The sequence below is a fragment of the Apaloderma vittatum genome, unplaced genomic scaffold, assembly GCF_000703405.1.
Source record: "Apaloderma vittatum isolate BGI_N311 unplaced genomic scaffold, ASM70340v1 scaffold30895, whole genome shotgun sequence".
NCBI lineage: Eukaryota > Metazoa > Chordata > Aves > Trogoniformes > Trogonidae > Apaloderma > Apaloderma vittatum.
In genome coordinates this window covers 1-11,459 of record NW_009718182.1, presented here as the reverse complement: position 1 = coordinate 11,459, position 11,459 = coordinate 1, and the positions used below count along the sequence as shown (strand labels likewise).

Below are 11,459 nucleotides of genomic sequence, written 5' to 3'. Positions count from 1 at the left end.
CGTGCGCCTCCCCGCAGGGGAGACCATCCAGGGCCTGAGGAGCAGCTTGCTGGCCGCCATCGACACCCTCTCCCGGGTGGACTCCTCGGTGGCCGTCTCCTCCGGAGGGGAGCTCTTCCTGCGCTTCATCAGCCTCACCTCCCTGGAGTACTCGGTAAGGGCGGCTGCCCTCTCGCTCAGCCACGCTGCCTGCCGGCGGAGAGACCCGCCAGCCTCACAGCAGACCCCGCCGTGTTTTCCAGGACTACTCCAAGTGCAAAGAAATCATGATCGAGCGCGGGGAGATCTTCCTCAGGAAGGTGTCTCTCTCTCGGAACAAAATCGCCAGGCTGTGTCATCCTTTCATCAGGGATGGTGCCGTAAGTAGGCCGAAACTCTTGTCGTGTTGCTCTGTTGCTTGCAGTAATGGGAAAACAGAAGGGCACAAAGTTTATTAATATTCACAACTGCATTGTCAGATATTGGCTTCTGCAAGCGCACAAGCGTAACACCACCCTTCAACTATTTTTTTCTAAGGCTCATCTCCTCCCCCCTACTTCAATTTACACACCATCAAGCCTTAACTTGTGGTCTGCCGAGAGGTGCTGAGAGTCACAGCTTCAAGTTTCCATTTAAAATACTGTGTCATCAGCCCCTGGCTGCATCAGGGCCAGCCACATAAAGTCCGGCTCAGAGAGCAGTTTGCTGTCCTATGGTTTGTAGAATACAAGTGATGTACGTCGTTAATTAACGTTTTGCTGAACAGTTGCGTGAAGTAAAAGCCATGCCACCATTAACAAAAGTTTCCTAAAGCTCAGCAAAAAGTAATGTCTGATTTTTTTTTTTTTGACAGCGAATATTGACACATGCCTACTCAAGAGTGGTCCTCAGAGTGCTAGAAGCAGCTGTGGAGTCAAAGAAGCGATTCAGTGTTTATGTTACTGAATCACAGCCAGATCAAGCAGGGCAAGTACTCACCGACTTGTGTTTTATCTTAGTTAACAGAGGACATTACAGCCAGCAGGAAATCTCTCATACCTTAAGAAAAGCTGCCAGGTGTGTTTACAGCATTCTAAATGGTAGCAGTCATGAATAGTATCACATTATTCCGGACGAGTTTTTTAAAGAAAGTAAATAATACTGGCAAGTAATTTTCCATACTAAATATTGTAGGTTTTCCTCAAAGGCTTACAGACTTTCAGGCAGTGCCAGACAACCTATGTTTCCTGTGGGAGATGACTGATTATGTATTTGTAATAAATAATAAGTAATGAATCTTACCTGCTGGGGAATATGTGCTGCTAACCAGTCTTTCACTAGGATCAAGGATGGTCAGTCAAGTACATAAATGTTTCCAGCTTCACTGAAATAACTTGTAGCAAAGCATTAGTGCTTTAGTTTTTGTTTCTTACACTGTTGATGGAAAAGCTGAGACAGGTTAGGTAATCTGTCATCTTAATAATGATTCACTGACTCATCTTTCTGTAGCTGTAATTCCTGACTGCTAAAACAAACTGCCTTCACTTCTGTTGGCTGTGTTGGAATCTGTTTCTGTGTCTACACAGTAACTTTTTTCTATTAGAGGGTACGTCATACACCAAAACTACAGACAAGGCTACACGGGCAGTTACGGGTTGCAGTCTTTCCGACAGCATTTTTTGTAACATTGTCTCTAAAGAAAAGTCTTTTGAGCTTCAGAATTGTTTTTTTTAATAGGCAAAAAATGGCAAAAGCCCTGAGAAAGCTGAACATTCCTGTGACTGTGATTTTGGATGCTGCGGTTGGGTAAGTGTGATCATTAAAGCTTAGTACTGTTCATCACAGTCGTATTTTGATAGCGTCACAAGCAGCTTTCACAGAACCTTGTTCAGACTGCAGAGGTTATTCCTTGGTTTGTCACAGTCATCAGACAAGTTAAACCTGTTACACTTTTAGATGCACAATTAGGAGAGTATGACTGCTACAGAACAAGTGTTTGATGTTCACGTCTTAGAATGAAAAGAGGAGCTGAGCCTAAAGGTAGAACCAGAGGGTTTCTGTAAAAAAGAAGTGAGGTGCTACACAAAAAGGCTGCTTTCCCCTCATTTGTGTATCTGTTATCATTTGGGGTATTTTAAGCTATATGCTAATTACCACTGCTCAGTATAAGTCCCAAATCTGAGAAAAGAACAAACTACGATGAATCCAAAGTTTGATTCTTGCCTAAGACGTAGATGAAACTAGTTCAGAAAAGTGAAGGACTTGAGTTATTAATTTCTGTTCAGCGAGTTATTTGTCACATTACCCAGTAAGACTTGCACTTTTTTCCTCCCATTTAACAGCTACATTATGGAGAAAGTGGACCTGGTGTTAGTTGGTGCTGAAGGTGTAGTTGAAAGCGGAGGCATTATTAACAAGGTAATTGTTCTGTAAACTCTATAGACTTCTAAAGTTTTATTTGAAAAATTCAGGGCTTTCCAAAAAATCTTTTCTATGTGGACATTATCCAGTAAAATCTATTTATTGTTGGAAACCAGGCAGTATTATGTCATGCTAACACTGAGCCTGCATGTTATTTTCTCTCTTGTCTCCACAGATTGGCACGAATCAAATCGCCGTGTGCGCCAAAGCTCAGAACAAGCCATTTTACGTGGTAGCAGAAAGTTTCAAGTTTGTAAGACTCTTCCCTCTAAATCAGCAGGACGTCCCAGATAAATTTAAGGTAAGAGACATCCAAATTGCTTCTTAGCCCGCGAAGATGCACACTTACATGTCTCTGAAAGTCTTTGTCTAAGCACATCTTCCTTTGTCTGGATCTCTACTACAGCTTACTTCACAGGATACGGAGTTGCTCCATGTCAGTCACACACCGAGCAGCCACAGTTTGCCTTAATACTAACATTTAGGTCCTAAAGCAGTTCCTGTGGCACATGGGAGCAGCTGAGGGTGAGAAAGTTACATCAGTACACTTCAGAACTACAAATTATAATTTATACACAAGACAAAGCCGCTGAGACCAAGGTGGCACCAGCCTATGCCTCATTTTAAAATAATTTACTTCCTCCAGTTTTACCACAACCATCTGCTCAAGCCCATAGCACTGCTCTTGCCAAAAAGAAGTTTGAACTTGCAGCTGTGTATTAACTAATGGTCTCTGTTTCCTTCTAGTACAAAGCAGACACTCTGAAAACAAGTCAGAATCTAACAGAGGAGCATCCCTGGATCGACTACACGTCACCGTCTCTCATTACGCTACTGTTTACAGACCTCGGTGTGTTAACTCCGTCAGCTGTCAGTGATGAACTCATTAAACTCTATCTGTAAGAGAGGACTCGGTGTACAGGACGTGTCTTCTTCAGAGACCATCACAGTTGTAAAAATTTGGAAGATGATACAAGTTTTATGGACACAGTTTAGGAAGTGACATTAAAAGGATTAATGTAATGATCAGCTGCCTTGAGTTTTTAGAGCAAGATATGACATGTGGATGGACCACTATTTAAAGAAAAAAAAATCCCAAAGCTACTACAGCTTCTAAAGACCTAAAATAAATTAAAGATGGGTGGAGTATTTCGATATCGCAAATAGTGTATTCGGTCTCATTCTGAGGATTGCTGTTACTGACTGATTTGTGGTACGTACCCAAAAAAGCACAAAATGAAAATGCGTACAAGGCTGATAATGGAAATCTGCAGCTCCTGCCGCTCCGTACAAGAGCGGTGCTTTTAGCGTTGTTCTTAACTGCAGGCTTGTTTGTACGTCTTTATGAATGCCAGGTCTCTTTATGAAGAAATCAGATCTATTCAGCTCTCTGCATCAGTACTTTGTTACAAAAATACAGTTTTATTGAAATAGGCAGTATTCTAATGTAAGAGTGGTCTTAGAATAACTCAGCCTTCAGACTCTAAGTCGGCAACAGTTTCTACATTAAGTCTCTTCTGGCTGCCTGTTAGTCTCTTCTCAAACTCTTCTTCACTAATTTTCCCCTTTTTTAGTCTTTTCAAGAGTCTCGTGTCATTCAGCAGCTCTTCCATATCCTCATCTTCAATATCAGAGCCCTGTTGGCAGTTGAAAAACAACAAATTAACTACAACAACCACAGGTTTTCATTCTATACAGCTCAACACAAGAGAAGTTTAGAACTCATATTTTGCCAGGAGTATCCAAGCAAGAAAAAAACCCCAAATAAAAAAATAGTGCTGTCCAGCATGATGCATTACTGCTGGACCTCTGAGAAATAAAAATCTGTGCTACAGCTGCTGGCAGCATTGCTGACTAGCGTCGGAGTGCTAAGAATTTTTTTTTCAGTGTTTGGCTTTAAAAAACTTCCCTACAATTTTTTAAGCTTTGCCTGTGGAGCTCCTAAAAAGTTAATTTACAGCCGTAAATTCCATCAAACTAAAATCCCACGGCACTCTGTCATTTTGAAGTATGTGCCTGTGGTACGGTAATCACACACAGTTTAATAGAACGGGCACAGTTTACCTCTTCACGCTTCCTTTTAGCTGTTATTTTCTTTTTCTTCTCCCTCTTGGCTTTCTGCTTTGACCAGGCTTTGTTCTTTATGAATTTCTTTTTCCCTCCGTTTTCCTCTCTTTCTTTTCTTTGTTGTTCTAATTGCTTTTGTCTCTGTTTTTCTCTATTTTTATCCTTAAAGGAAATGGAGTCTGTATTAACAGTGACTGGGGTAAAGTCAGGAAAACATTTTCCTCTTAGTTCAGGCATCTTTGGCATTTTTAATAATGCAAAACCTTTGGCGAGGCTAGCAAAATCCAGATCTGGTAAAAGAAAGATTTTGAAGTTAGTTTCCTGGTGGATAAAGAGTTAAGCAAGTCACAGAAAAATAAATCCTATGCTTAAAAGCATTCTGTACTTAATACTAGGAAAGTTACAAAAATCACTTTTACATGCCTAAGTCAGCTTATTCAAACTTGCAAATCAAATGTTTTCTCTTGAAATGAAAGAGAAACAAGGTGTTTGAAAGAATAAGAGTTTTGTCAGAATCTGCAAAACGCTGCATAAAGTAAATCGGAAATCAGTAGTTGAAGCTTGTGGACAACACCACTGGTTTTTTTTCCCCAAGCCAAATACTGTCTTCTGAAAAGAGCAGTAAAAAGGTGCCAGCCCCTGCTGGGAATTACCTTTTATTCGGAAGATCAGATTACATTCGTGTTTGGCGTAAGCCTGGACGTAAGACACAAACGCTTTCATCCCTTTCTCAAACACTGCCCTGTCAGCCAGGGCCATAGACTTCAGTTTGGGAAGAAGATCCAACACGTTTGTCTGTGGTTTCATTTCCTGCATGGGACACTGAAAACCGGTGAAGAGATATAAAACCAAAGGAAAAGTTCAGCCAAATGATTTAAAACGCACTGTGAAACCTCAAATGCACTCTTCTTCCCCAGTTAAACGTCAGTCAGCTTTGAGTCCCTTTCCCCCTTCAGTGTCCTGCACTCAGGTGTCCCAGCCCAGCAGAGGAGATGCTGCAACTCAACAGGGGCAACATCATCATCTCATGCTTCATCGAGCTACGTTCTCGTTAGCAGGCCTCTAGAGAACTTATACAATTAACCCCACACATGCAGGAGCAGGCATGGGAAATTATCACAGTTAAAAATAAAGGGCAGAGAGCGCAGCGTGTAAGCTGGTGGTGGCAGGGCTGGGGGTAGAAGCCCAAGTGCTACAAATTCTGATTTCAAAACTACTATCAGTGAGCCTGTCCACGTGCCCTTTCCTGGCTTTAGGGTAGAGTAAGAGGCCACTAACCTTCTGGTTGATTGAGAGAAAATTAACGTAAGATTCTTCCATGGGAAGCAAAAATACAAGCGCGCTGCCCACATTGCCGATCCGTGCTGTTCGACCGCACCGATGCACAAAGGCACTGAAACGACACGAGCAGAGAGCTATTTCCTTGCAACAGACGTTAATCAAGTGCAACACAGCAGTCCCGCTCTAGTGTGTGCTAAAGCAAGGGATATCTGTTTGGGGGGCAAAGCTGAAGCAAATTGCAGGGAGAATTACAACTGACATTAAAATACACAGAAAAGTGCGTTTCGTGCGACTTTCAATGTACCACTCCTTGAAGAGCCCTGTTCCTGCTCTCATCTCTGTTATTCAGCCGAGGGTCTCGCCTCTCGTGAGTCCTTTGATGCTCTCACACTAAGCCTCACACCACAGCGTCACTTCCCACAAACAGAAGTGGCCCTGCCCGCACATTTGCCTTACTCACACACAACATGACATCATTTCAATTCACAGCAGTTACAACAAAATTTGTGGCGTTCGAACCTCCCTTCTCAATGCACTATTTTGTGTGTCACTCCAGACTAAGTTCCAGGCAGTAACGGAATGTCTTTTCTGCAGCTGCGCGTTCCCAATTTATATGTGAAGAGCACAGTAACACAACCATGAGTAAAGTCAAGGTTCTTAAGATCTGCAGCTGTACCTTGCACTGCTGGGTGGGTCGTACTGCAGAACCCAGTGCACTTCTGGGATGTCTATGCCACGGGCCATCACATCAGTGCAAGCTAAAATGCCACTAGGAAGAAGAAAAAGCGTATTTTCATTAAGTTGTCATCTGAGAAGAGCCAGTCTCCCCCAAGCTGTGTATTCTGCATCTACACTGGAGATAGTGTCAAAAACATTTGATTTTTGAAAAAACACAAAATATTTTATGCTAGCTGCAGCTTTCACAGATTAAAATTCTACATAACATTATGAAAAGGAATGTGCTTTACATTAGATCACTAAGAAAAAGCAATTTCCTATTACAAGTTCTACTTTTAAATCATTACACCCACCGCAGCTGAACGTAACACTATGAACGTTTTAATAAAAGACTGAAGAGACTGACAATATTAGCAGGTTATTTTAAAGAGCTGTTCTTTCAGTCTGATAACAATTATATTTCTTGTAATATAAAACACTAAACCTCATTCCCCATGCAGTAACAAATGCGAGCGACAAAGAACACTGCAGGTAAATCACAGCATCGCACTGCCACATCCTTGTTCCAATACTAATAAAAGAGTATCCTGTGGGCCCACTCTGGTTACCAAACAGGAGAAGGTTATTTTCACCACCAGTTCCCTATGGAGGATGCGTTGGTACAGCCAGGCTCCCGTGTGCTTGCAGCACATGACCCTACAGCATCCCCAGTTACAACCCCAGCGCCTCCAGCAGCAGCAGGGACAGGTTCCTCGAGCGTACCTCTGGCCAGCACGCACCGCCACCTTCAGAGGGTCCCGGGCTGCAGGACATCCTAAATCCACGTCCCTGCACCTTCTGTGCCACCACAGGGATTATCTAAATTAGGCTGGACATGCTCGTCACATTTGCACTTTGTTTGTCGTCACACTTTGAGTATCTAAGCATCGTTTGTGTTATTACAAATACATTCATTTTTCTCCCACTTGATGGAGTAGCACGTTGAGGAGTTCGTGCTTCCGATTTACACTGCGCACACTCCTCCGGCTTTCTAAGCAGCTCCAGCATCCTTCCCCTCAGCACGGCACTGCGCGCTGAACCAGCAGGAGAACATCAGCAGCCAAAATTACACAGCCCTCACTATTTTTGCTTTTGCTCGGCTTAGCCGATTCCTAGGTTCTCACCCTGGGAGCTTCCGAAACTCGGTAAAAATCTTGTTGCGCTTGTGTTTCATTTTCCCGTGGATGCTCATTATCTTCACTTGTTTAATTAAGGATTCCAAAGCCTTGCCATAGTATTCCACGCAGGCGCACGTGCTGTTGTGATAAAGACAGACACGAAAGCAAAATTCTGCTGCATTTTTCATCTGGTTTCAACAGTGAAGCCAGAGCGGTCTGAGACCTTTCAAAACTACACGCTATTGCCTATTTTTATTTAAAATAGGCACATCATTTTTACAATTAACACATAATCACCTATAACATATTAAATTTTATATGCATTTTAAAAGCATGTTCTGCTTAACAAAGTTCAACACAATCCTGATATGAAGGAATGATCAATCTCTTTTTAGGCATCATATTCTACAAGACAGCTATGAAAATTAATAACTTTTAAAATAGTTGTGACCTTGTCAACACAAGGCAAGTTCTGGCATTTAAGTAATAACCAACCAGGCTACTTCCTCAATGAAATTACCTGAAAAAGACTAGATGTTTCTCCTGTTTGTGCTGTTTAAGAAAATGCACCAACTGATTAAATTTTTCATCTGCTTTGCAGATCTACACAAGGCAAAAGAATAAAAAAAAACAAATTAGAAAATGGACTTGATACTAATGACCTGCCCGTTTCCTCCACTCATTGTGCACTGATAAATGCCTACAGGCATAATCTGTTAACGCTGATCATTCGTACCGTGTGGAATATTACTCTTTTTTGCATCATGTTTTAAGCAAAAATAAATACTTAAACTCCCAGCCTTCTCATCCCCAGCCACAGTACCTCTCCCACCTGAGTTTCCTGCATTTCCCTCAGCCACTTTTCTGAAATTGCTGGTCTCCTCCCAAACCCACTCATCATAAGCAGGTCGAGGAGCCACAGCACTGCAGCTCGGTCAGGGTTACAACACGTCCTGGCCAGCTGAATAAAATTCATAGAGCAGGAAACAACAGGGCTGCTAAATCAGATCTTTCTCCTTAGTTTTGTTACTAATCTTTGAAGAATCTGTCAAATCCCTACGTCCTTGAGACTTCAGGTTCCTCTATTGATGTGATCCTAACTGGCCAAGACTTCAAATCTTACTGGTAAAACCAGGAAAAAAGGAGAGGGAACAAGAAACTATCCCAAAGCATAGAGGTTCGCACCATGTAATAGTTCTCCAGGCGTGTTGGAGTTTTCTGTGTGTTGCTCGCTGCCACTCCCTTCTCTTTCACCGAGATACGGACAGGATTACGGAGACCTGCTCTCACCAGGTTCTCCACCTCTTGAGTTTGAGTTGCTGAGAACAGACCTGTACGCCTCTGCTTGGGCAAGAAGTCCAGAATGGTGTTCAAACTGCAAGGAAAGACATATCAGGAAAAAAAAAGAACTGTCCCAAGATCTCTCTCAGAAGGATATTTAATCATTGGAAGTAAGAGTTTACAAACAAAATAGTTTTTACCATCAAGTGTCAAGCTTCTATTGAACCAATTATTTTAAATTTTAGAAAAAGAAGGACATAAAAAAATATTTGCTGAAGTGTTTTAAGCTGTTCTGATGTGTATATAACAATACTTAATCACACACTAGTATAGCATGTGCTAATATACACCAGAAAAAAAGAAATTTTAAACTGTGTATTCATCAAGAATCCTGTCTTCCCCGATTCTTTCCCCCCTTAGAAATTGCTTTCTGTATTCTAGGGAGCAAAGAGAAAAAGAATGAAACAGAACAAGTCTAACCTTCAGGGTGATTGTAGGCCACGCTCATTCACATCATTTAAAACTTCAGAAGTATTACCAGAATTTATTATTTAAATACCTGGCCTCAAAGCCCATATCTAGAAGTCTGTCTGCTTCATCCAACACCAACACATCAAGAGACTTCACACAGGTCGCCAGATCCAGCCCATCTGCTTTTCTTCTGAACAGATCCTCCAGGCGGCCCGGTGTCGCGACAATGATGTTCCCGCTGTTTGCGAACAAGACACGCGGTGGTTTTACAACGCAAGGAAGGGACTTTGGGGGAGCTGCTAACGTCATTATCGCACCACAAACCTGCACTCCAGCTGACCGCACTCGTCAATAAAACAATTTCAGTTTGTCACGTCTAACTGTATTCGCATTTCAGCACCTTTCAGACGCTATGTCTATGGGATTAAAAAAGCCCAGGTGGAAGCACACCATTTCTGGCAATATAAGTTTACAATATCATCAGTAACTACCAGCTAGAAGAAATATTTGGTATCTCTGTGCAAAAGCCAGTGGCAAATATGACTGCTTCAAGACTTTATCAGTGGTGTCAGCACCAAACAGTTTCAGAGAATTACTCATCAGCACAGTCTCAATCTTAATAGAGCCTACTGCTAGTACAACATTTTCAAAAGAATTCACTGAAATACTCAGTGAAGGCAGTTTTCAGCTCACCACAACGCAAACTGTTCTCCAACCAAACAGCACGTAAATGGTAGGGATTTCACAAATAAGCCTTTCCTAGTGTATCTCTCTCAAGGAAAAAGAACACAACAATTTCCTCAGCACAGCCCCTAACATACTCATGCATTACCACCAAATTTTAGCACTCGCAGGACCAAAACCCTAATCTGAAAACCCTAAGGACAGGGAGAAGACCACAGGTACGGGGCATCGATAAAAATGACCAACAATCAACTCACCCCTGCTCTTTAAATTTTTCAACATCTTCCATGGGATTCCTCCCACCAATTAAAAGAATCTGACTAAAACAATAAAAGAGAAAAGTTTAGGTCACCTTTAAGTTTTACTAGTTTACGAATGACAGAAGTCCAAAGAAGGAACCACGGTCACGACAAGCCTGAAGTTCACTCACCTAAATGTGGGGAAGTGTTTTGTGAAATGTGACAGCACCTCGTCAATTTGAATAGCCAATTCTCTCGTTGGTGTGATAATTACAGCTCCAACCTGCACATGAAAAACAAAAGGAATTGATGAAAAATAACAAACTAGAAGGAAGACTTGGGCAAAATTCTCCCTTACAAGCTAAGCATGTAAGATCCACACTTATGATCCTAGTTTTAAATGAAACATTTCCATACAAATACCATAAAGTACAGAAAACTACACAAAATATCTACAAACGAGGTATTATACCAACATGAAAAATACCTCTGTCCAAAGAGCAGTATCTAATACTGATTTTTAATAGTAAGTAACAGTGCAAGTTCTCTGTACACTAAAATGTTTTCAAAGTCAATCGAGGCTAAAAAGCATTCAAGCACTTGATTGCAGGTCACCATTGTATTTGATATTTTAAGACATTTTCCTGACAGCTCAGAAATCTGTGTTGGTCATGTCAAATAAGAAGCTGTATCCAAATGCAAAGCAAGCAATCCAATGTTTATTTTCAAGTTTTACACTGGTAATTGTTACTGTTATACAAAGGAGCTGAGCACACAGTCACTTTATGTATATGAAAATTTCCTTATTTATATTTTTCCCAAAGTCCTCAAATCTTATGAGCGCATCATAAAAACATACTCAAAACTAAACAACTTAATCTTACCTGCATTTTCTTTAATTTTTCTTCACGCCTGAGAAGAATTTCCAGTATGGGAATCACAAACGCTAAGGTTTTGCCGCTGCCTGTTACCTGTGGGAAAAGAAACAGAGTCAGCCCTCCCTCATCCCCAGAGACAAGGCAAGAGAAGCAACTCGACCAAGAAAAAGCACTCACGGCTTCCGCAGCAACATCTTTGTTATTCATGAAGAGCGGAATGGTGGCCGACTGAAAAAGAGAGAAAAAGCATCACACGAACTGCTGAAGTAAATCTCACGGAAACTAAATCCCCATGAGGGACATCAAAGCTTTCTGTAAACATTCCCCAAGCAGCGACAGGAACG

The 11,459-nt window shown here is 41.7% G+C and overlaps 2 protein-coding genes across 2 annotated transcripts; one reads left to right on the top strand and one right to left on the bottom strand.

The window, feature by feature from the left end:
* Nucleotides 1-16: 16 nt before the first annotated feature.
* Nucleotides 17-3,403, top strand: EIF2B1 (eukaryotic translation initiation factor 2B, subunit 1 alpha, 26kDa; the record flags this gene model as incomplete). The annotated part of the gene is made up of 7 exons (XM_009870169.1): nt 17-154; nt 243-359; nt 833-945; nt 1,696-1,764; nt 2,301-2,376; nt 2,555-2,680; nt 3,127-3,403. Coding segments are annotated over 7 exons (795 nt in total), but the record flags the coding sequence as incomplete, so codon positions are not given.
* Nucleotides 3,404-3,781: 378 nt separating this feature from the next.
* On the bottom strand, nt 3,782-11,340 carry DDX55 (DEAD (Asp-Glu-Ala-Asp) box polypeptide 55). The gene is made up of 13 exons (XM_009870168.1): nt 11,293-11,340; nt 11,122-11,208; nt 10,429-10,520; nt 10,256-10,318; nt 9,403-9,552; nt 8,748-8,937; nt 8,083-8,165; nt 7,569-7,700; nt 6,404-6,496; nt 5,725-5,839; nt 5,100-5,268; nt 4,444-4,736; nt 3,782-4,016 (listed from the first exon to the last, which is right to left on the bottom strand). Exons 1-13 carry the CDS (start codon nt 11,320-11,322, stop codon nt 3,849-3,851), a joined length of 1,665 nt encoding a protein of 554 aa, XP_009868470.1. The 5' UTR covers nt 11,323-11,340; the 3' UTR covers nt 3,782-3,848.
* Between the last annotated feature and the right edge of the window lie 119 nt (nt 11,341-11,459).